General features: G+C 50.2%; 2 protein-coding genes and 2 pseudogenes across 4 annotated transcripts in view; 1 reads left to right on the top strand and 3 right to left on the bottom strand.

Annotated features, from left to right (window-relative positions):
* The window catches only part of LOC308186415 (olfactory receptor 14C36-like), a 294,878-nt gene that overhangs the window by 69,359 nt on the left and 201,052 nt on the right, over positions 1–24,467 (bottom strand). The window lies entirely within an intron of this gene.
* LOC308186410 (olfactory receptor 14C36-like) lies at positions 2,317–5,683 on the top strand. The gene has a single exon (XM_080608551.1). It carries the CDS (start codon positions 2,432–2,434, stop codon positions 3,389–3,391), a length of 960 nt encoding a protein of 319 aa, XP_080464677.1. The 5' UTR covers positions 2,317–2,431; the 3' UTR covers positions 3,392–5,683.
* Positions 13,432–14,304, bottom strand: LOC308186431 (olfactory receptor 10AG1-like; annotated as a pseudogene). The gene has a single exon. The product of its transcript is annotated as an olfactory receptor 10AG1-like (transcript).
* On the bottom strand, positions 19,665–20,815 carry LOC308186388 (olfactory receptor 14C36-like; annotated as a pseudogene). Its single transcript has one exon. The product of its transcript is annotated as an olfactory receptor 14C36-like (transcript).

The raw sequence follows: 24,467 nt of genomic DNA, 5'->3' as shown, positions 1-24,467 counted from the left end.
CACATAAGGAGAAGGGACAGGTTCAGTTGTCCTACATGTGGCATCTGCTGCCATTTCAGTTACCCAAAGGACATATGCCTCCACCCGAGTCGCAGAGTATCTACCTCAAATTTCACCAGATGTTTGCATCTGAACAGCTCCTGCCTGTCCTCCATCTCCACTAAGGAGCTATTGTGGCTCAGTAATTCGCATTAAGCTGCCTATGTTGTGGACACCTGAACTGAGGCCAGAGGAATCCCAGCTCCTGTGAGTCTGTGGCAGAGATGGGAGGGAGCTGAGACCCTCTTCCAGCCCAGGGAATAACAAGCAGCATGACATGCCTTGACTGACTCTGCTGAATTCCTTCCTCAAGTGGGGATGAAGGAGATCAGTCCCTGACCATGACTTCATGTCCAAACCTATACTGGGAAAAGAAGATGTGATTGTTCCACTTAATTGGTTTTCTGCTAGGAAAAGTGACCCTGGTGTGAAGAAGTGTGTGTGCCCAGGGGAGGGAGGGAAGCCCAGGGATCCCTTCAGGCTGTTTCCCAGCAGGTTCCCCTGCAGCCCCAGGGCCATGGGCAGGGAGCCTGGTGGGGGGCAGAGCAAGGGAGGCCTTGGGCTGGGCCTGTGCTGCTGAGCTGGGCCGGGCTCCTGGGCCCAAGGGGAGCTCCTGGCAAGCGGGCAGCGCTGCAGAGAGCCAGCTCTGCCCAGGAGCAGCTCCTGTGCCCAGCGCAGCAGGGCTGGGGGCACTGCCTGCAGAGACAGAGTGGGTAAAGGCAGGCAGAAGTGGCAGGATGCACAGAGCTCGCTGGGGGAGAACACTTGCCAGCCCTGACCCCGGTAAGTCTCTGGCTGGAGGGCAATGCAGCCGCAGCTCCTGGAGGAAGGAGAAGCCGCGGGTGCAGGCAGGGGTGCCCAGGGCTGTGGTGCAGAGCAGGGTCCCTGCTGTGCCCCAGGGGCTGTGTGCCGGGGCAGGGCCTCTGCCGCCTGCCAGGCTCAGCACTCAGCCTGCCCGGGGAGCTGCCCAGGGCGCTGCGGGGAGAAGCTGCGGGTGGAAGGAGCCCCCCCGGCAGGGCAGGGTCCTGCTGCTGGCGGGAGGCTGCTGCCTGGGGCAGGCTGCTCACAGCCCCACAACACAACCTTGATGTATTCAAGGGGACGTTGCAGGAGAAGGGATAAGGCAGGGGATTTCAGCTTCAGTCCCAGCTTTCCTGAGCCTGCTGAGCTTTCCATTTTGTCTTCTTTGGCTCAGTGGGAATAGCAATAGATGCCATTATTTCCAAGAGAAGTCAGACTCTCCTAAGCCTTCACAACAAGCATTAGAAGGACTGTACCATGTCCCTTTCCTGCCCCTCAGCCCATAGAAAGCTCCACCACCACATATGCAGTGTCAGCAGGGTCTGTGTGACCTGGTCTCTAGGACGTGCCCCCAGCGAGCTGCCCCTGGGCAGAGCCCTGCTGCCAGGAGGTGTCTGCAGGGCAGAGCTGAGCACACGGCGGGTGGGATGGGGGCTGTGAGCTGCAGGCAGGAGGCGTGGGGACAGAGACCCAGCTGCAGGCAGGGACAGCTGCAGGCAGCAGAGCCACAAGCAGGGAGTGAGCGGGAGCTGCTCCCACAAACTCCATGGCAGAGGGGATTCAGGCACCTCCCTGCCATCCCTGCACTGGAGACGCCTTTCCCTGAGCAGCTGCATGGTCAACTCTCCCATCCAGTAAAGCCCCTACCCCCACAACCGTGGAGTCTTTAAACGTTAGCCCCTTGGCTGCCCAATCTTCAGGACAAGAGGTCACCCCAAATGCCCAGCTCTCACTCTCATTCTTGGCTTCTTCAGCAGAAGCACTGGGGCATTTCTCTCTGTTTCTCCTCCCATCCATCCTGCCCTTACTATTCTCCTCAGACTCTGGGCAGTGGGATTAAAGCCAGATCTCAAACAGCAGAGTACTGAGTCCTGCTCTGGAGGTGTATCCCTGGGAGCAAAGTGCCCAAGTTGTTCTAGCCAATATGGCTCTGGGCACTGTGGTGCGTAGGGCTGGGAAATGAGCTGGCTCTATTCAGGTCACTCTGGTTTAAGGACATCCAGCGGTGTTCCTGGGGTTATCCTACTGGAGGATGTTGAACAGCCTCTCTGTATTACAGGTGCACAGCATCTGAACCAAACTATGAGTTTCAGAATGGGTCACCAGCTTTCCCAGGTACCCGCTGCTGCAAAGCAGGGCTGAGTCCTAGAGAACTCATGGGCAGAGGCTGCTGCTCCAAACAGCACTCAGCCAACACGAAGCAGAGCTCCAGCCAGAGAAGAGAATGAAACTGCTGCTGAGAATGCGTTTGTGTAGGTGAGTGAGAAAGGAAGAGTGTTGCTGAAAGTACAGAGCTCTGCTCAGAGAAGTCTGCCCTAAATTCTCTGTGTCCTTTTGTCTTTGGACAGGCTCCGAGGCCAAGAGGCATCACATGTCCAACAGCAGCTCCATCACCGAGTTCCTCCTCCTGCCATTCGCAGACACGCGGGAGCTGCAGCTCCTGCACTTCGCGCTCTTCCTGGCCATCTACCTGGCTGCCCTCCTGGGCAACGGCCTCATCCTCACCGCCGTAGCCTGTAACCACAGCCTCCACACCCCCATGTACTTCTTCCTCCTCAACCTTGCCCTGACTGACCTGGGCTGCATCTCCACCACTCTCCCCAAAGCCATGGCCAATTCCCTCTGGGACACCAGGGCCATCTCCTATGCAGGATGTGCTGCACAGGCCTTTCTTTTCCCCTTTCTCATGTCAGCAGAGTATTTTCTTCTCACCATCATGGCCTACGACCGCTACGTAGCCATCTGCAAGCCCCTGCACTACGGGAGCCTCCTGGGCAGCAGAGCTTGTGCCCAGATGGCAGCAGCTGCCTGGGGCAGTGGGGTTCTCTATGCTCTGCTGCACACTGCCAATACATTTTCCCTGCCCCTCTGCCAAGGCAATGCTGTGGACCAGTTCTTTTGTGAAATCCCCCAGATCCTGCAGATATCCTGTGCACGTTCCTACCTGAAGAGTTTTTGGGTAGTTGTGACTGGTGTCTGTTTAGCATCTGGCTGTTTTGTTTTCATTGTTTTTTCCTATGTGCAGATTTTCAGGGCTGTGCTGAGGATGCCCTCTGAGCAGGGACGGCACAAAGCCTTTTCCACATGCCTCCCCCACCTCTTTGTGGTCTCCCTGTTTATCAGCACAGGCTTTTTTGCTTACCTGAAGCCCCCCTCCATCTCCTCCGCATCCCTGAACCTGGTGGTGGCAGTTCTGTACTCGGTGATACCTCCAACATTGAACCCCCTCATCTATAGCATGAGGAACCAGGAGCTCAAGTGGGCTATTAGGAAAGTGATTTCATGGGTGTTTCTGAATAGTGACAAACTTCCCCTCTTTTTCCAGAAATGACTTAACTTGGTACCTCCCCTCAGGCCTGGTCCTTCTTTCATTATCATTATTGTTATTCTTATCTTTGGTATCATTTGCATTTATTATGCTCTTAGAGTAATATTTCTTTTTCATCCTACTTCTGCTGAGGATCAACACTGCTCTGTTTGATCTCGAGGCTCTGTAAATATGTGTCTAACAGAAGGTCAGAGCTGACTCTTCCATAACATCTGCAAAATAAAACGGGATCTCCACAGTGCACTGTCTGAGGCCTTGGCTCTTTTTTCAAGGTTGTTGCCAAGCTTTCCCGAAGCTTGTGCCACTTTCCATCACCTATCAGACGCTCTCCATCATCTGTCAGTGGTCATGGTCATCCAGAGAGGTCCCAGATGACTGGAGACTTGCTAATGTGAAGCCCATCTACAAGAAGGTTTGTAAGGAGGACCCGGGGAATTACAGGCCTGTCAGCCTCACCTCGGCGCCAGGAAAGGTGATGGAACAGATCATCTTGAATGCAGTCACACAACGTATGTGGGACAACCTGGGGATGAGGCCCAGTCAGCATGGGTTCGTGAAAGGCAAGTCCTGCCTGAACAACCTCATCTCCTTCTATGTCTGGGTGACTTGCGTGGTGGATGAGGGAAATCACGTTGATGCAGTCCACCTAGACTTCAGCAAGGCCTTTGACACGGTCTCCCATAGTATTCTCCTGGAGAAGTTGGCAGCCCATGGCTTGGACAGGTTCACTCTTTGCTGGGTTAAAAACTGGCTGGACTGCCGGGCCCAGAGAGTAGTGGTGAACGGAGTGAAATCCAGCTGGTGACCGGTCACTAGTGGTGTTCCCCAGGGGTTGGTGTTGGGGCCCATGCTCTTTAACAGCTTTATTGTTGATTTGGATGAGGGAATTGAGTGCACCCTCAGTAAGTTTGCAGATGACAATAAGGTGGTGGGAAGTGCCAATTTGCCAGAGGGTAGGAAGGCCCTGTAGAGGGACCTGGACAGGTTGGATCAATGGGCAGAGGCCAATGGGATGAGGTTCACCATGGCTAGAAATTCTCTCAGAATTTCCAACACTCTTGTGCACACAGGCAAATACACACAAGTGCATGCACAAACACACACTCATACACACACAGATGTGCACGCAGGGCATGGACACAGCCGACCACACACAGACCAACTCCAACAGGGAACAGCACCTTCACAGCCACCACACCACCAGCAGCACACACAGAGCCATGAGCAACACACCTGGCCCCATCCCATTCCCCACCTCAGTCTGATCTGCTCTGAAGGTCACCAGTGCTCCACGCATCCACAGCAGCAACTACCCATGGGTGCAGACGCACACATGGCTATGTGGTTCCATAATTATATGATTCACCCCCAACACACCCAGGAGTGAGCACACACACAGCAAATAGCCAGCAACAGAGTTGAATAAGAAGGCAGGACAGTGATCAGGAACAGGGCCTGAGCAGACCAGCCCTGACCAGCCCTGACCAGCCCCATATCCACATGCAGCTGGCCCCTTGCATCCCTCTCCCCTCCTCTTCCACAGGATTCTTCCTCATCAAGACACTTTAATCCCTTCCTTTCTTACATGCAGTGCCCTGCTCAATTACCAGTGCTCACCAATCACATTTTCCCCCATTGATCCCTAGTTTGCTATACCTGTACCCGCATTTGGTAATTCAGATACCATTGCCTACATCATCTGGGCCTCTAACAGGCAGGAGAGGTCGACATGTCAAAGATTTGCTCTGTGGCAGGAGTGAGGGGTGGCATGAACAGTCCTGAGCAGGGAGTGTTTTATGGTAACTGTGCTCAAGGCAGGACAGAAAATCGTCATTTTATGGCTGTAGGCCTGAGTATTGCCTCCGTTTTTTTTAACCATTTCAAACATTTCATTTCAATCAGCACACTTCAGTCAACTGAAATGATTGAACACTTTTTTTTTTTTTTCTTGGATGTTTATTACAACAAAAGAAAAAGATACCAATCTTCCCCTGTACTTGCATTGCCAGAATTCTGTCTCTTATGCACCGCGCTTCATCTCCCCAGTCTTTCTGGTATTTCCACCTGGCTTTATGAAACAGACCGTGCTGGAAGTAACCTTTCCAGCAGACTGTCTGGACATGTGCAGTTTCCATTCTTCTCCAGATTCCCCTCCCCTCACCCTTTGATCATTCAGATACCTGTCACCTACACAGTTGGTTCTCAGAACTTGAGGGATCTCAAGCTTGCCCATATTTCAGTTTTCTATCTCATCATCCCTAAAGACAACTCTGTAATTGCATTTCTATTCATCATTTCCTACCCATGTCAAAAATTTCTTGTATAGTCATCCCTTGTGGAAGTTGCACCTCATTGGAGGCAACTTGGATTTGGCTCACTGTTGAAGACTGTGAGGTTTGCTTGTTTGTGGTTAAATGTTAATAACAACGACTTCAAAAACTGTGCCTGTGTGCAGCCAGTTGTCTGAGGAAAGGAGATGGGACTTGGTGAAAAGATGCTGTAACATCCAGCTGCAGACTTCAGTGGAGAAGTCTGGTGTAAGGCAAAGTGATGCAAGTCCCAGGTGGCTGATGAGAGAAGTGGTGGGGATGGGGAGCTGAGCAGCAAGGTTGTCCATACAGTCTAGGACTTCAAGGGACTGCTTTTCCACCTATACAGACCTCCTTAGGAGGCACATTGGATTCATGACAACTAGAGAATGATGCTATCAGTTCTTCTGAAAACTCTAAACTAATGGAAACTAACCTTAAATAAGGAAAATGCTCTTAGTGAAGTGGTCATTGAAAACTTCCTCTTTAAACTGCATTCTTGAAACCTCACTAATTAATTGTACAAGTCTGGAAGACTGAATGAAAATGACTGAATTGTAATGAGCCCCATGGTGCATTTGGTGCTGAGACCGTAAACTTCAGGTAGTGATAAGAGAATGATGTAACTGCAGGAGAAGTTAAAGTCAGAAGGAAACCTTGAAGTGTCTGGGAGTATTAATGGGCCCCAGTGAGGGTCATTACTGACAAAGCATCCCCATGGACTTGTTAGAGCAGACAATGGGAGGCCATGATTGCAGGTAGGCAAAGGCACTGGGCAGGAGACTGATGCTGAGTAAAGGCCTTGGTTTGTTTGGTGAAGCAGAAGGGCCAAGCCTTGTCCACAGCCCCTGGGAAGGGAGGTCCTGACCCTCACCCATGGCTCAGGGCTCTTCCTGGGGCAGTGGGATGTGGGGTGTGTGATGCTGTGTGAAGGACAATGCTATGACACCTCCTGGCCTCCCCACTGGGTTGCAAGGAGGCAACAAGGCCCCAGTGTCATGAGCACAGCATGTCTCCTCATGAGCCTCAGTAGCAGAGACAACTGCCATCGGCAGGGGGACAAAGCCCTTGGCTCTGTTGGGGCCTTCCAGCCTTGCCAGTGCTCTCGGTCTTCTCCACCACACGCTGTCCTGCGCTGTCTTATCCCTTCCCAATTTTCCCTGCAGGCTGTAGGCACCCACCTTGCTTCTCCACCTTGCTCTCATCCAGGCATTTCCTTACTTTCACTGATGTCTCCCCACCCTCCATGGCAGTTGCTTGAAACACAATAGCATGGGCTGACCACAGACTCCTTCTGGGTGACCTCTGACACCACAGCACTACTCTTTCAGTGACATTTTCTCCTCCTCATGCCCAGTCGTAAACTTCCAAGAAGCACATTGCAGCAGCTTTTACTCTCTCCTGCTGTTTCCCACCACCAGAGAAAGCTCCATTATCCACAAACCACTTTTTTAGCAGATGTCCCAAGCCATCAGCCTTGTGGAGCCCTATGGCCTGACGAGACAGAAGAAACCTCACCATGGTCTTCCAAGCCGTATTCCTGCTGCTGGCCTTCCAGCTTCTCAGGTAGACGTGACCAAGTTGTGTGCCTGTTGCTGTCCCACCATGTGCTCAGGCAGAAGGGATGTTATAACTCACACCAAGGCCTCTTCCTGCATGGGGTTTATCAGGCTCTCAGGCAGAGGGCATCTCACAATCAATGTGCCAAGCAGGTGCCTTCTGCTGGCTTATTGGGGATGCTGGCAGGTGTAAGCTAGAAAGCACAGGTCTCAGCCAGGAGGCAAGGGCTGACACATCAGCTGCTTCAGGAAGCAGTCACCTCATAGGCCCTGTCCCCAGCCATGTTACTACTGCTGGCCTGTCAGCTCCAGAGTCAGAGGTGACCAGATGCTTCCTACTGGATTTTAAGTTTCTGAGGCACAACAGACCACATAAGAACACATTAACCCAGCACCCACCTTTTGGGCCAGACAATGAGGACACAAGAAGTAAGCTTTTTAAATGAAATTTATTAATCAAATTTTCTAACACTTCTTTAAATACGGAAACATTCTTCACAGGTTTTACTGTGTTCGTAGTAACACACGATGTATCTCTACCTCTGCCTCTCTCTCTTTTCTTCTTCCTCTCCCTATTATGTATTCAGAGAGCTCTCCAATGGAAAGAGTCGTGGAATCGCAAAATAACTCATGTTGGAAGAGACCCCTGAATGTCATCCTCTTCACCTGTCCTGCTCAAGGCAGACTAAACTAGATGCGGTTGGTCAAGGGCTCCTCTGTGCTTGGCACCATCCAGAAAGGATCTGAAAGTGTGCTCCATCCTGTAATTCAGAGAGTTAATAATGACATTCAACAGTGCTGGCCCAAGTACTGCTCACTGAGGGATGGTGCTAGGAACTGCCTGACAGGAGAACTTTCCATCACAGATGACAACTGCGCCTGAGTGTCCAGCCAAATTCCCACCCACAGCCTCATCCATTTGTTAAGTCCACATAGCACCAATCAGGCTGTAAGTAGTCTCCAGGAGACAATATCAACGGCCTTGCTAAAGTGCAGGTAGACAGCGTCCCTTTCTTTTCCCTCACCTATGGGTTCAGCAATCCCATTTTTGTCCTTGAAGTGCCCGGAGGTAGCTGTGGAAAAACTTGCCCCATCACCTTCCCCGGGATGGAGGTGAGGCTGACCAGCCTTAATTCTTCTCACTCTCTTTTTTCCTCTTCTGGAAGACAGGTCTAATGTCATTCCAAGTCTCCAGAAAGCTTTCTGGTCCCCCTGGCACATTTGCTGACACAGTCCAGGAAGGCAGGGGAGGGTGGTGCAGGAGACAGGCAAGAACACACAAGTCCTACCCTTGTACACCCAAAGGCAGGGCATTGCAGTGGTTGTGGTGTCCCTCTGGCTTCTGTTGCCTCTCCCACAGGCTGGGAGGCACCTGAGCCCTGTGGTGCATTGCCCTGCTCTGCACTTGTCTGAGATACCGTACGGCATGAGGAATGGACACATGGAGAGGGCATTTGTGCTCACTCAGGTTCACCTCACATGCACATGCACACAATGTGCACACTGAAGCCTCATCTATAGAGGGCACATATGGACTTCTGACTTCTCCATTAAGTGTCCCTCTGTGGAGGAACAAACAACCTCTCTGAGCTGGGCTGAGAGCCAAAAAAGTCACCCAAGAAGTAACCAGGACAATATCCACCCCTTATTCTCTACTGTTTATATAATGGCAGGTTCAGGACTTTCCAATACATCTTCATTAATCAACACCCTGCAATTAAAACACGGATTTCATACCATTAGTCTATGGGCCTGCTCAGTAAAATGCCCATAAAAGGTTCAATGAATCCATTTAGTCCATGAATTGGGTTCTATCTGTTGTTGTGGCCCCACAGGACAGGAGAAGACATATGTTACATGGAGTGAGAGGTCACCAATGCCAGCTCAGCTCAGGTCACTGCTGCACTTGCACTGCTTCTTGTGAGGCTCGTCTGCCATTGATTCGAGTGTTTCCTGCTATGGAACATGGCTGTGAGGTGCTTATCTGCCTGCTGAGTTAAACCACAGCACAGACCAGGCCGCAGAATCTGACATTGCAATGAACTCCTGCCGTCACCTCAGCTCCAGCCTGGGCTCGTCCACTGGCCACAGTCCCTTAGAGCTGTACCTGCTCTGACACAGCCGTATCCATGAGCCACAGTCCCTTCAAAGCTCTACCTACTGTGTCGTGGACTTACCGACTGCCACAGACGCTTGCGGGTGTGCCTTCAGAGGTGTGGACTTATCCACATGCCACATTCTCTTCAGAGATGTACATGCTCTAGTGAGTCCTTTTCCATTTCAGAAGCGTAATGTGGAGGTCAGGGCTGCAATGTAGAGATTCAATGCAGAGATGAAGCAAACAAAGGTGGGTCTGGGACATATTGGCTGATAGGGGACCATTAGGATTGGGCTTTGGAAGAAGCCCGATGTGTTGTGGGGAAACCACAGGTATCGGTAAATCCTCAGGAAGACAAAGTGTTTGAAGCCAAATCTAGTGAGGATGGAGAGAAATCAGGAGAACTTGTGCAGTCGAGGGGACAGAGTGAGCTGGGAATGTGAATGTGTGGTAAAAGTCTGCAGGGATGCAAGTACAGGTACAGGAAAAATTGGGAGAGGCTGCGGAGAGGGATGACAAAGGGCTATAGTGGGGTTGGAGCCCCCCCAATGAAACCGGTGTCCTTAGGGCTACAGCTGCAGCCTCTTCCACTGAGGCCCCACAGAGCCTGGCAAGTGTCCTACCAGTGTCCTGCACTCGGAATTGCACACCCCCACATCCCATTGCCCCTGCCAGAGCCCCGAGCAGCCAAGGAAGTACAGGATCCCCCTTCCCAGGGGATGCGCTCAGGCCTTGGCCATCCCCCTTGGTGAAACACATCAAGGGCTTTTAGAGAAACTTCTCCATTTGATTTTCCACTTGTAACCAGTGCCTCTGATTTTCTCCTTCACCATCTCCCAGAGACTGGCACCTTGTCTGGTTATTTCTCTTGTGGTCTCTTCTGGGATGGCCCTCATCGGGGTTGGCCAACACCCTCAAACATCTGGGGGCTTGATTCTGTCCTTTACTTCTTCAGACTTGCTTCAGGATCTGCAGTTCAGGAACTTGGCAGCAGAGGGCGAATCAACATGCAAAACTCCCTCACAAGCCAAGGCTCCGGACACAATTCTCCCGAAGTCTTCAGCTCTTATGGGGTTAATTAGGGAGATGCCAGGAGTCTCCTTAAATGGAGAGACTTCAAGAATAATAATAATGAAAGGTATAGGAAAAGATTTCTTCTTTCTGCTGTTTCTTTACTTGTCTGCCTACAGATAAAGTGATATCAACAATCTCCAACTGATATTGGTCCTGAATGTCTCCTAAGGGACTCTGAGCCCGTGGGGAAATCAAGACCCTTTCTGCCAGGCACCCTATGCACAGTCTTCATCCCTACCCCTCAGCCCCACTCTTTCCCTTATCAGCCACCTGGGACTGACAGCAGGTGTGATAAGCTCTGAGATTTTTCATGAGCATTGCATTGGAATGTTTTCCAGCCCCTTGGCACCAATTCCCAGCTGCTTTCCTTGGAGAATGAGCTACATGCAGGCACTGAAGGTAAAGTCTTAATCGACAGCAATGAAAGATAAAAGGCACAGTCTGGTCAAATATAAAAGACACTCTTCAGCTCTATATTATACCCATATTTCCTCTACTTAGTCCAATTTCCACAACGGAGAACCTTAGAGAAATGAAAAATCTTTTTTTGTGAGTGTCAAGCACACATTTCAAGGCCACCAAAACCACTCCTTTCCCAGGACTTCATTTCCTGATATTCACTTTTTGGACTCAGAGAGTCACGTGCTGAAATCCTGAGCTCTCTTGATTTATGGAGGGAAGCCAAGAGACAAAACAAATGAAATGCACTAACTTTCAGAATATTTAGGCTTGTCTATGAATTCTTATCCAAGTTTGCACCCATGTTCCCAAACATGTTCATTCCCAAAACTTTGAATGGTGAAACTGTGTTCTCAGGACATGCGTGTATTGGCACATTGCATATCTCCATCTCAGATCTAAACGGAGCAGAGAGCAATGAAGGTTAGAGGGGATGGATAGATCCTGCCTTTAGCTCTTTGCTGTCGACCAATGGCCACACGTGCTAGGACTTCCCTTTCATCCTTCCTCTTTATGAGCTGGCCAAATCTTTATGGGGTGTACAGTTGCATAACACCATGGCTCTCCAAGTGCCAGACTGCAAGCAATACCCAGAAACCCTGAGCACAGCCTTAGAAAGAGGCCCAGAGCACAGCTGAGGAAGGCAAATGTGACTCCTATCTTGCACGAAGGCAAGACAGAGGTCCCAGGGAACTAGAGGCCAGACAGCCTTTCCTCAGATCCTGGGAAGGTGATGGAGCAGCTAATCCTGGCAAATGTTTCCAAGCACATGGAGGACAACAAAGTGATCAGGAGTGGTCAGCATGGATTCACCAAGGTTCTCTTGTGACTTTAACAACTTGATAGCCTTCTCCAATGAAAAGACTGCCTTGGTAAATGAGGGGAGAGCAGGGGATGCTGTCTGCCTTGTCTTCCGAAAGCCTTTTCACATGTCTCCCATAAGATCCTGGTAGAGAGGCTGATGAAGTACCAGAGGCAATGGCCACTAGCTGACCCTATGAAACATTTCTTTACTGTAGGTGACTGATGACCATTGCCCAGAGAGATACTGCAGCCTTTGTCCTGGGAGATATTCTAAACACTGCTGGACCCTGTCCTGGCCAATCTGCTCCAGCTGACCCTGCTTGAGTAGGAAGCACTTGAACCAGACAGTCTCCAGAGGCCTCTTCCAACCCTCATTATTCTGTGATTCTGTAATGCCCAGCAGTGTTTCTGAGAAATTGTCTGTGGTACCCCCATCCTTGATGGAGTCCTGGAGCCCATGGATCAGAGCCACATTTTGAGGATGAACATGGTCACTGTGCAGTGCTGAGGACAGGTCCGGCCAGGGATTACAAAGGCCAGCAAAGCCGCAAGACACGGAAGTGCCCACTACCCCTGCCTCCACTGTGCAGCCCCGTTCCCTGACAGGACCTAGGGTCACAAAGGACTTCTGGAGCTCTCTAGCACTGTGGTCTGCTCTGAGCAGAGACAACTTAACTGAGAGATCAGATTAGTCAGTACTTTCTCCTGACCAAGCTTTAATTCACATTCATGGTGATTTATTTTCTCCTGAAAACCATTTGAAATTTCTCTTTCGGCCCCTTTCACCTTTTTTTTTTTTTTTCCTCTTGGTCTTTTGTCTTTTCCCCCCCATCCCTGCCAGCAGGACAGATTACCTCACCTACTCTGACCAAGCCTAACTGTACTAGGTGTGGCTGGGATTGAGTTAACATTCTTATAACAGCTCATATAGTGCTGTGCTTTCCATATCTTCACGAAGGGCAAGAAGGAGGACCCATGAGCCTATAGGCTGGGCAGCCTCACCTCCATCCCTCTGAAAGTGATGGAGAAGTTCTTCCTGGCAACCATTTAGAGGCAAAGAAAGGATGTGAAAGCCATCAGCAGTAGTCAGCATGGATTCACCAAAGGGAAGTCATGCTTGAACAACTTGAAAACCTCCTATGATGAAATGACTGGTACCTCCAGCATTCTGTGAAATGGTGTGATCTTGGACTAATGCTCCCGTGAGAGCTTCTCCTTGCCGTTTCATGCAACAACGAGCCAATCAGGATCTTGGGCTGAGGGTCCCATGTGCACAGGAATGGGCAACAGTTTCGTAAGTTCTCCTCTGCCTGCTGCCATTTTCTCTGGGGATCACAGAGGATGATCTCCCTTCAGAAGACCCATGAGAGGCTTTGTCCCCCCTATGGTCATGGCTGGACTCCAGTGATCCAGCTCGACCACAGCTGAGGAGCTTTGTCTGGGGGAGACTTTTGGGGTAAGGCCTGGCACATGGAGTGGGAGAGACTGTCTCAAGGATGTATGCTGGGCATGGGGACTGAAGGATATCTGTGAACTACCATGGGGTATGGGTTATTGTTCTTTCAGTATAGCTCCTGACACAGGGTCCCATCCTTCCTTTTGATGACACCCTTCTGGAGGAATGAAGGCACCGAAGTTTAGAGCAGGAGACACTAGTAGAGCACCAAGTCAAAAGGGACTTCACTATAAGTGTACTTCAGGGTACCCGCAGCCTGGGCATTGTCTTGGATTAACAGAACATCAGTTAAACATGGGGGTCACAATTGTGTAAAACAGGGCAAGGTATTTGTCAGTGTCTGCAGAGTCCCTTGACCGGCGTATAAAGTACACAAGCATGGCTGAGCCATAAAAGAGAGTCACAATCCCGAGGTGTGAAGAGCAGGTGGAAAAGGCTTTGTGTCTGCTCAGAACTGAAGGCATTTTCAGAATTGCCCTGATAATTTTAGTGTAAGAAATAACTAGCATGGAAAAGGGAAGGACAGCAGCTACGAGGATGATAATGTGCAGGGTCACTTGGTTGCAGAAAGTGTCTGCACAGGCCAGTTCCAACAGAGGGGGGACATCGCAGAAGAAGTGATGAAGGTCACGGGATGCACAGAAGGGCAAGGTGAACACCTGATAGGTCTGTCCCACTTGTACTGGCACGATGGCCATCCACGCCCCCACTACCAGTCTGATGCAGAACCCCCCATTCATGATGAGGCTGTAGCGCAGGGGGTCACATATGGCTACGTAGCGGTCATAGGCCATGGCAGCCAAGAGAAGGCATTCAGTGCTTCCCAGCATGGTCAAGAAATACAGCTGGGCAGCACAGCCAAGAAAGGAGATCCTGCCATCTCCTGTCAGGAAAGCCACCCGCATTTTTGGTAGAGTAGTCGATGTGTAGCAGATCTCCAGGAAGGATAGGTTTCTCAGGAAGAAATACATGGGGTTGTGGAGGCTTTAGTCCATCACTGTGATGAGCACAATCAGGCTGTTCCCAATGAGAACCATGAGGTAGATGATCAGGAAGACTGTGAAGCACACGCTGGGTAGGCAAGGGTGGTCAGAAAATCCCAAAAGAAGAAATCCAGGATCAGTAGTGTGATTATCCAAGCCTTTTCTTTGAAGCATTTTCTCTACATAGAGCAATGCCAACAACATGCTGTTAGAGGACGCTCTTGGCCCATCCACCACCATGTAGACCTCAAATATAGCGACAGGCTACAAACATCAGCATACACATGACTCCAGTATTAGGACAGTTTGACCAAAATCTGCATGTGTGTATGGAAATCTAATGTGGTCTGGTGGGCAGACCCCAGCTGGTAGCTAAGCCCCCACCCAGTTACTCATTTACTCCCCCTCAGTGGGATGGGGGAGAAAATTGAATGGCCAAAAGCAAGAAAACTCATGGGTCAAGGCAAAGACAGTTTAATAAGCTAGAGTTAGAGGAAGGAAAAAGAAAACAAACCAACAAACCAAAACAAGCCAGCCTTCAAGCAATGCCTACCTTCCCCACCACCCAGTCCCCTCAGCTTTTTATTGCTGAGCATGGCATTACATGGCAAGGAATATCTCTTTGGTCAGTCTGGGTCATCTGTCCTGGTTGTGTGCCCCATGGACCCTTGTCCACCCGTGGCCGGTACGCTGTAGGGGCAGAGTGGGAAAAAGAGAAGACTTTGATGCTGTGCAATCACTACTCAGCAATAGCCAAAACATTGGTATGTCATCAACGCTGTTTTAAACTCCAACCTAAAACACAGCACCACAGGGATTGCTATGAAGAAAATTATCTCCATCCTAGCCAGCCCTAGTACCTGAGTTTCTTGCCTGTCAGGAAGGGTCAGAACAAAATCGTTAAGCCTGAATGACAGCTAGTTGTCATATGAATAAGAGAAATTTAGTTTTCTTTGTAAGAGAGGATTTAAATAACTTTTATATATATATTATATATATGTATATTATTTAAGACTTTACCTGGTTTCTGGTGCTATATGAGGAAAAGAAAAAAAAAAAGAAGACAATGGATAAAGAGTAGTCACCTTAAAAACATGAAGGGAAGGGAAGGGAAGGGAAGGGAAGGGAAGGGAAGGCAAGGCAAGGCAAGGCAAGGCAAGGCAAGGCAAGGCAAGGCAAGGCGAAGATTTGGTTCAAGACTTTAGTGGGAGAGATTCATCCCAGTTTTCCTCAGGGACAAGAACTCAACCCCTGAATCTCTGTCCACCACACAGAGAGCAGGGACACTACCTTAGATCCAAATTATTAATTTTTTGCATGGCTGAGGGGTGAACTCCATCAGAAGTAAAACAGACTTCTACCTGTCAATGAGAAAAGGACATTGATGCACCCCTGGGGCATTTTAACGAGGCAGAAAGGTAGCTACTTGTGCAGAAATCACAAGCTTTCAGGGGGCTAAAAGGGGCATTATGCAAGCAATCACAACCCAATGTCAAATAGTTTTCAAGGGATCCAAAGAGGAAGGTGATTAAAGGTGGGGCAAACAGGGCAGGCTATTATAACTTCTGAATATGCTGTCTAGTTCCCTTGCTTGACCTTGCTGTTCTGTCACTTGGAGTTCTGGCAGCTTCCAAATGCAACTGAAGGCTCACTAGCTGTGATCTCAACCCAGCAAGGCTTCCCAGGCCACTGCAAGCCCTCACAGAGCAGAGCGATGCTCTCGCTGGCTGGAAAACTGAGCCTTCCCTTTTGCATTTCCCATTTCCCAGAGCGTAAGGATGTTGCTGATCACACTTGAAGGGCGTGAGCTGTAAGCAAGCAGCCCTTGCAATTGCAGGTTGCTTCCTGTGAATAACAGACTCAGCTGAAAGATTTTGGAAGGTATCAGTTTGACATGGGGAAGAAATGTTCTATTCCAAGCAGAGAGAACTGAGGATGCTTGCTGCATGTCTCTATCCACTGCTAACTAAAGTCTTCTTAAGCTCTGAAAAAAAAAAAAAAAAGGATTTTTTTTTCAACTGAAAACTGAATCCACAGAGACGTGATCTGAGAGCTTGATGCTTGATTTCATTCTTTTTTTCTATCATGCCTGCCTATTTCTATGAGTCTTGTCTTTGGAGTTCTCCTAGAAGCACTATTCAAAATCTCCAAGATAAAATTAGTGTACATTTGAGGAAGAAATGGCCATGATCTGTTTCCTAACCTACCTATTTACACATGCAAAGAAGTAGAAAAATTAAAAACTTTTATTTCCTGAAATACTTTGAGATCCCTGCATTTTTGGAAAAAAGTTTTGTAACTGAAAACAACCATTTAGAGGCAGATTTTCCATATATCAGCGTTGTTTCCTTGTTTCTTCCCTAAACCTGTAGGATATGCTTTTTAATGCCCGGATATCGCAATGCTTCACATGATCACACATAGAGCATGGCTTTGCTTTGAGCAAAGCTTGAGCATTGCTCAAGGAAAACTGACAGAGTACTCCTTACATAGCGACAGTCTCATCAGCAGCATTTCTCCAAGTTGAACAAAACCCATTCCTCTGAGCCCAGGCAAGCCACAGCTGCCTGCGGCTGCTTTTAGCAGTGGCTGTTCTAGCACAGTATCTCAGCACTTCAGAGCATGGCAAAAGGGATTTACCATTGTCAGAAGCTAGGACACGGGAGCACTCTTCTCAGTCGGTGATACAGGAGACAGAGGTGACCTCATTTTCTTTGTGTCATTTCCCTGGAAAGCACCTGGATAGGGTTCTCTGGACACTACTCCATCACTCTTGTTCCTACCTGGTTATAAGTCAGTCAGTGAGCAATCCTAGGAGAGAAGTCAGCAACCCTAGTGCTGCCAGTGCTTCTCCCCAGACACCCAGAGCATCAGTAACACCATTAGGAGGATCTGAGCAACTTCCAGAATAACTACATGTCTTTCAAAAGTACAGAAAGTTAGGAATTAGATTTAGCTGTTCAAAGGAAAACTGCTAAATTTGTAGGAGGAAAAACCAAACCAAACCAAACCAAGGAAGGAAACAGAAAATGAGAAAAATCAGTCCGTGTTTAATTTTATTTTGCAGCAACAGAAAAGGCTTCTCTGCATCTTCACCTCTCTGGGTCTCAACACCTTTACTGTGTCCATGTTAGCCAAAAGGTGGAGGCAGCCCTGAGAGATCCAGCTCCAATTGTGCATGCTGTCTGCCCCCAGTCCACACCCAGAAAGGACCTGGAGAGAAAGCTTGGTTGGAAACACAAAAAAGGATGGTGTCATGCCACTCCAGGACAGGCCTCTATATTCATACAAATTAATGTGGCTTCAGTGCCTTAAAAAAAGGGATGACTGGGTCTTACCAAGGTAGCCTTGCGTGGCTTTATGGTCAGTAGCACAAATAACCTTTCCAGAGGGGAGTATCTCCTGCCCTTGTGTGAGGTTCATGCAGTCTTTGATTCCTTACTCTGAAACCCTACATATGATGCAATAAGCTCCAGTCTGTCTTTTTGGGGTACCCAACAAAGTCAGGATCAGGACAAGGCCGTTTCTCATCAGGATGAAAAATACACAAGTCAGAAAGGCCAGAAAGAGCCAGTGATGTGGGTAGGAGCAACCGTGGACAAATCCAGGCACTGCAGGCTTATTTCCTTCTGTGAGAGGTGTAGGACCATAAGTATGAGGAGAGACTGGGGTGAGAAGAGCCTCTCCAAGAACACATTGCAGGAGGAATGTCCCATCCGCACCAGAATGACTCAGTAACTACAGTGGTGCCTACAGTGCTGCCAGGCCTTGAACCAACACTGACGAGGTGATACCACAATGCTCATCGCTCTGTTCCAGTTGTGCTACCTCTATATCCAAACTGAGAGTGGTTTTTCTTTTTTTTTTTTTTTTTTTTTTTTTCTGATAATTTTATGAGGGTAATCTTGGCCCGATGTGGTATTACAACCCCTTGGGTGATCTCTCACTTTGTGGGGCTCCAGTCACTGCCCACCCTGCACAGATGCTGCTCAGGAAGATAGCCTGGCCTTTCCACACATCTCCACATTCCTCTCCTGAAGGATGTCCTCTGCCCTGCCACATGTGGGACAGCCTTGGAGAAGTACTTCATTGACCTTTCTCCATCTCCACTGCCAACAGACACTGATGGGTAACTGTTAAATCCTACCTTCAGTCTTTCACATCTCACAGTATGACGACGAGCCTTTTTTCTCCCTAATCCATGGAGCAACAGGCCTTCTGCAGTACAGCTGCTTGTATTGGGTTTACATGGCAATGGTTTGGTAGCAGTGGTGCTGCAGGGGTGGCTTCTGTTAGAAGAGTCCAGAAGCTGCCCCCTGTCATGTAAGGGCCCATTCCACATGGCTCCAAAAGGGACCCATCACTGACCAGAGCTGAGCGAATGGGCAATACTAGTTGCAGCTCTGTAAGAGGATATTTAAGAAAGGAGAAATACTGCTCTGAAACAGCAGCTGGGAGAGAGGAGTGAGAAAATGTAGAGAAAAACAGCCCGGAGGGGCTCCAGGCACCAGAGGAGAAGTTCCCCTGAAGCCCGTGGAGAGGCCCCTGGTGGAGCAGGCTGTCCCCCTGCAGCCCGTGGGTCCCACACGGAGCAGATCTCCACGCTGCAGCCCGTGGAGGAGCCCCCGGTGGAGCAGGTGGATGTGGCCTGGAGGAGGCTGCATCCCATGGAGAGCCCCCGCACGAGCAGGCCCTGGGCTGGAGCTGCAGCCCGTGGAGAGGAGCCCACACAGGAGCAGGGGATCTGGGGGCAGCTGCCGCCCGTGGGGGACCCGTGCTGGAGCAGTTTGCTCCTGGCAGATGGATGCTGTGATAAGGACACATATTGGAGTAGTTCTTGAAGAGCTGCTGCCTGTGGAAAGCCCACGCAGGATCAGTTTGGGAAGGACAGCATCCCTTGGGAGGGAGCCCACGCCGGAGTATGGGCAGAGAGTGACCATGAAGGAGTGGTGGAGATGAAGTGTCATGGACTGACCGCAGCTCCCATTGCCCGTTCCCCTGAGCTGCTCAGGGGCAGGAGGAAGAAGAGGGTGGATGGTCTTTTTTAGTTCGCTTTTAGTTTCTCACTGTTCCAGTCTTCTAGTAACACTCAATAAATTATCTTAATCTCCCTACGCTAAGTACGCTTTGCCCATGACTGCAATTGGTGAGTGATCTGCCTGTCCCGTAAATCAACACTGCAGCCCTTTTCCATTCTATTTTCTCCATCTGTGCCTTTGAGGATGGGTGGTGAAAGTGGCACTATGGAGTACAGCTGCACATCATTGTGAAACCACCACAACACTTGGCCTTGTTATTGGCACCAGCTTTGAAAAAGGAGAGACAGTTTCAGGCAATTTATAGGGGTGATCATGTTTTATTAAACAGATGGTAAGAAAGAGTCAATCCTGACATACAGACGAACAAAATAACACTGTTGTTTTATTCCTCAAAGTACACTAGATAATTTTTTTTTCTAAGAAACTAATAAAAAGAAATGACACTGAAGATAAAAGTAAGAATATATAATGATAATGAAACAAATACTCAAGAAATCATTTGTGGAGAAAAAGGGGAAATTTATCAATTTTCAGAAACAGCCATGAAATCTTTTTCCTAACAGCACCCTTGAGCTCCTGGTTCCTCATGCTGTAGATGAGGGGGTTCACTGCTGGGGGCACCACTGAGTATAGAACAGCCACCACCAGATCCAGGCATAGGGAGAAGATGGAGGGGGGCTTCAGGTAGGCAAATCTGCCAGCGCTGTTAAACAGGGAGACTACAGCCAGGTGAGAGAGGCACATGGAAAAGACTTTGTTCCATCCCCGTTCAGAGAGGATCTTCAGCACAACCCTAAAGATCTGCACATAAGACAGTATGATGAATACAAAACACCCCCAAACCAGAAAACAATGAAATCAGAGAACCAGAAAACCGCAGAACAATGAAAACAAAACATCCAAACACCAACAAGAAACAAACTATGAGAAGCCCAGCTTCTCTGAGGTAGGAATGTGAGCAGAAGAGTTTGAGGATCTGGGGGATTTCACAGAAGAACTGGTCCACAGCATTGCCTTGGCAGAGGGGCAGGGAAAATGTATTGGCAGTGTGCAGCAGAGCATAGAGAACCCCACTGCCCCAGGCAGCTGCTGCCATCTGGGCACAAGCTCTGCTGCCCAGGAGGGTCCCATAGTGCAGGGGCTTGCAGATGGCAACGTAGCGGTCGTAGGCCATGATGGTGAGAAGAGAATACTCTGCTGATATCAAAAAGACAAACAGAAAGAGATGTGCAACACATCCTGCATAGGAGATGGCCCTGGTGTCCCAGAGGGAATTGGCCATGGCTTTGGGGAGAGTGGTGGAGATGCAGCCCAGGTCGAGGAGGGTGAGGTTGAGGAGGAAGAAGTACATGGGGGTGTGGAGGCGGTGGTCGCAGGCTATGGCGGTGAGGATGAGGCCGTTGCCCAGGAGGGCAGCCAGGTAGATGCCCAGGAAGAGCGCGAAGTGCAGGAGCTGCAGCTCCCGCGTGTCTGCAAATGCCAGGAGGAGGAACTCGGTGATGGAGCTGCTGTTGGACATCTGATCCTCCTGGGAATGGGGATCTGCTGCTCTGGATAGGGAGGCCTGTCCAAGGAGGAAAGAGAATTAAAATGTTAGGGTAGACCTCTGTGAGGAAAACCTAGCCTATTGTTCTTTAGAAGCCATAAAAAACTGCCTCTTCGCTTTTTAGAAGACTGCTCCTCTACTTGATGTCAAAGTGGTGCTGCCTGAGGGTGCTAGTGGGGGCAAGAGACTCTGCAGGAGACAGTTCTGTCCTAGAACAGTAAGTAAATGGAACATGGGGTGGTCTCAGATGAAGTGTATTTGAGGTAACTAGGAGTTCTGGAGCATTCTTTCTCAAAATTCACCCAACTGCAGAGCAGGGCTTTGTGCGTAATGCTTTGCTTTGTTACTTCATACTCATCCCCCTATACCTGAGGAGTGTATTTAAGGCAAAATCCTTGGCGCTTGTACTGCTCACCAAGGGAAACCTTGGGGTCCTGGGAAGCAAAGGGACTGTCCTTCAAGGCAGAGTGGGGACAGCTGGGGTATCCATCAGTCCTGGTTTCAACTGCCCTGTGTAGGCACCTCTGGAGGATGGTCACACTCAGGTGTTTCCCTGAAAAGAACCTGGATGCTGCTGAGAGCAGAGGAATCCAGGTTCAAAGTGCAGATCTCCAAACCCCTCACCCATCTCATCGTACCTGAGGAGGATCTCAGCGCCCTGCTTTTCACCACGGACACAGAGGGATCATAACAGCTGCCCACATACAGCCATCCAGCAGCATTTCTATGGCCTTAGGGCTGACGTGTCTTCTCCATGGGGATGCTAGATAACACAGAGCTGCTAGGGCAGAGCTGTGGTCTTGTGCATGGCAGCCTGCAGCCCAGCCAAAGCCCCATGTAAAGAGTCAAATCTCCTTAGATGTGGTGTCCTGAAAGGAGAGTCAGCTCCTTCCCCACACAGCATTTTCCCAGTGACCCAACAGTTAGGAGGGAATGTGGATGCCTTTTATTCATGGACGTATTGAAGAGATAGGAACATCATCACCAGTTTTTGAGCTGCACACGAATTCTCATCCCTAAAACTCTAGTGAATCAAAAGAAACTCATGACATTATTATTAGATGAGAAAAGAAGCTAAGGAGTTTGTATGAAGAAGGCGTCGGCAGGGCAGGTGCCCAAATCCCCTGTCCCATGTTGCTTCTGGGAGCAGCTCCCGCTCATTCCCTGCCCATGGCTCTGCTGCCTGCAGCTGTCCCTGCCTGCAGCTGGGTCTCTATCCCCACGCCTCCTGCCTGCAGGTCACAGCCCCCATCCCACCCGCTGGGTGCTCAGCTCTGCCCTGCAGACACCTCCTGGCAGCAGGGCTCTGCCCGGGGGCAGCTCGATGGGGGCACGTCCTAGAGACCAGGTCACACAGACCCTGCTGACACTGCATATGTGGTGGTGGTGGAGCTTTCTATGGGCTGAGGGGAAGGAAAAGATCGTTGTAACCTCTCAGCCATCATGGATTCTCAGCCTCTTCTTGGAATTAAAAGCATATATTTCTATTACCACTGAAGCAAGTAGAGAAGGCTGAAAACTCAGGAGGCTCAGGAAAGCTGTGACTGAAGCTGAAATCACCTTACCCCGGCTGTTGCAAAGTCCCCTTGGATACATCCTGGTTGTGCTGTCGCACGCAGCAGCCTCCCGCCAGCAGCAGGACCCTGCCCTGCCAGGGGGGCTTCTTCCACCCGCAGCTTCTCCCCGCAGCGCCCTGGGCAGCTCCCCGGGCAGGCTGAGTGCTGAGCCTGGCAGGCGGCAGAGGCCCTGCCCCGGCACACAGCCCCTGGGGCACAGCAGGGACCCTGCTCTGCACCACAGCCCTGGGCACCCCTGCCTGCACCCGCGGCTTCTCCTTCCTCCAGGAGCTGCGGCTGCATTGCCCTCCAGCCAGAGACTTACCGGGGTCAGGGCTGGCAAGTGTTCTCCCCCAGCGAGCTCTGTGCATCCTGCCACTTCTGCCTGCCTTTACCCACTCTGTCTCTGCAGGCAGTGCCCCCAGCCCTGCTGCGCTGGGCACAGGAGCTGCTCCTGGGCAGAGCTGGCTCTCTGCAGCGCTGCCCGCTTGCCAGGAGCTCCCCTTGGGCCCAGGAGCCCGGCCCAGCTCAGCAGCACAGGCCCAGCCCAAGGCCTCCCTTGCTCTGCCCCCCACCAGGCTCCCTGCCCAAGGCCCTGGGGCTGCAGGGGAACCTGCTGGGAAACAGCCCGAAGGGATCCCTGGGGTTCCCTCCCTCCCCTGGGCACACACACTTCACAACAGAGTCATTTCTCCTAGCAAAAAATGAATTAGCTGTAACAATAAATTCTTTATGTCCCAGTATCAGTTTGGACATGAAGTCATGGTGGGGGACATTTCTTCCTCCTCGTGGCCACTTCCAACCTTCCGAGATGCACTTTGAGCAGTGTTTTTTTCTTTTTTTTTTTTTTTTCCTCTTGCTGTTCCCTACTACCAAAGAAAGCTCCATCAAGGTTGAAACCTCTCCTAAAGTAGGCATCCCAACATATCAGCATCCTTGCTGCCTGTCAACCAACCAGACAGGAGTCACCTCACCAGCATCTTCCAAGAAATGGGGCTGTTGCTGGCCTTGCACTTCTTGGCTGGACACAACCAAGCCTTGTGCCTCCTGCTGTCCAGTCATGGACTCAAGCAGAAGGGACAGCACAACCCATATGCGGGCCTTCTTTCTGTCTGGGTCCTCCTGGCTATGGAGGCAGAGGGGATCCCACAGTCAGCAAGCCAACCAGGTGCCTTCTGCTGGCCTACCAGGGCCACTGGCAGATGTCAGCCCAAAAGTGCAGGTCCCAGGGAGAAGCCAAGGGTGACCTGTCAGCTACTTCAGACAGACGTGACCTCACAGTCCCTTTCCGTGACACGTTCCTGCTGCTGCCCTATCATCTGCAGAGACAGAAGTGACCTCACAGTCACTGTCCCAGTCACATTCCTCCTGCTGGGGCAGGAGATCCTGAGGCAGAGCTGAGCTCATCAGAGCATTCCCACCCATCTCCTCCTTGTGTTTGACGAGCTGATCAGATCCACGGCCCCTCACATTCATCTTTGAATGCCATGTGACTGCACAGCAACCTCATGGCTCCTGCCCTGCGCCAAGGGGGTAAGCGCCTAAAGTTAAGGGTTAGGAGAGGGGTTGAAGGTGAGGAGGTTAATGCACAGGAATGGGGCTTTGGGGTGTTAGTTTTTCATGTATGGCATTAGTGACTAGAGCTCACTTTTCTGGGTTAGAGATTAAGCAAATTCTAGTGGAAGTGTTTGGTGTTCTGCTTGTGGTGTCAGGTCTGTGGTTAGGGTATGGTCAAGCTCTGTGGTTTAGGTTTTTGTTTAGGTTTGCAAGAAGACTGGGGTTAACTAGAGCATTTTAATGCTAGTGTTAAGGGCAGGGATCAGGGCGAGCAAGAGTGTAAGGGTAATGGAAAAAGGCTATGGACTAAGTTTGTCTTCAAGGGATATTGTGGACAAACATTAGAGTAGTGGATTCCTGTCAGGGTGTGGAGTAGCATTTAGGTTTAGGGATTAATGGATATGTCCAGACCTTGTCTTGGATGAGATGAACACCAGTATTTGAGGCAACTTCTAGACAAGGTCAGCTCCCATCTGATCTCTCCTCATGCCTCCTCTCTCCTCTCCAGCTCTTCCTGGCCACCTCCCCATGCTCCCCATGTGGCCCTGAGCTGGTGGTGCTATGAGCAGACCAAGCATGCTGTGGTGCCCAAGAGGTGACGGCACACTGGCTGTGCTGCACACGGTGGGAAGTAGACCT

This window comes from Anser brachyrhynchus (assembly GCF_964034855.1).
Source record: "Anser brachyrhynchus genome assembly, contig: SCAFFOLD_86, whole genome shotgun sequence".
NCBI lineage: Eukaryota > Metazoa > Chordata > Aves > Anseriformes > Anatidae > Anser > Anser brachyrhynchus.
This window is presented reverse-complemented; position numbering and strand designations above follow the sequence as displayed.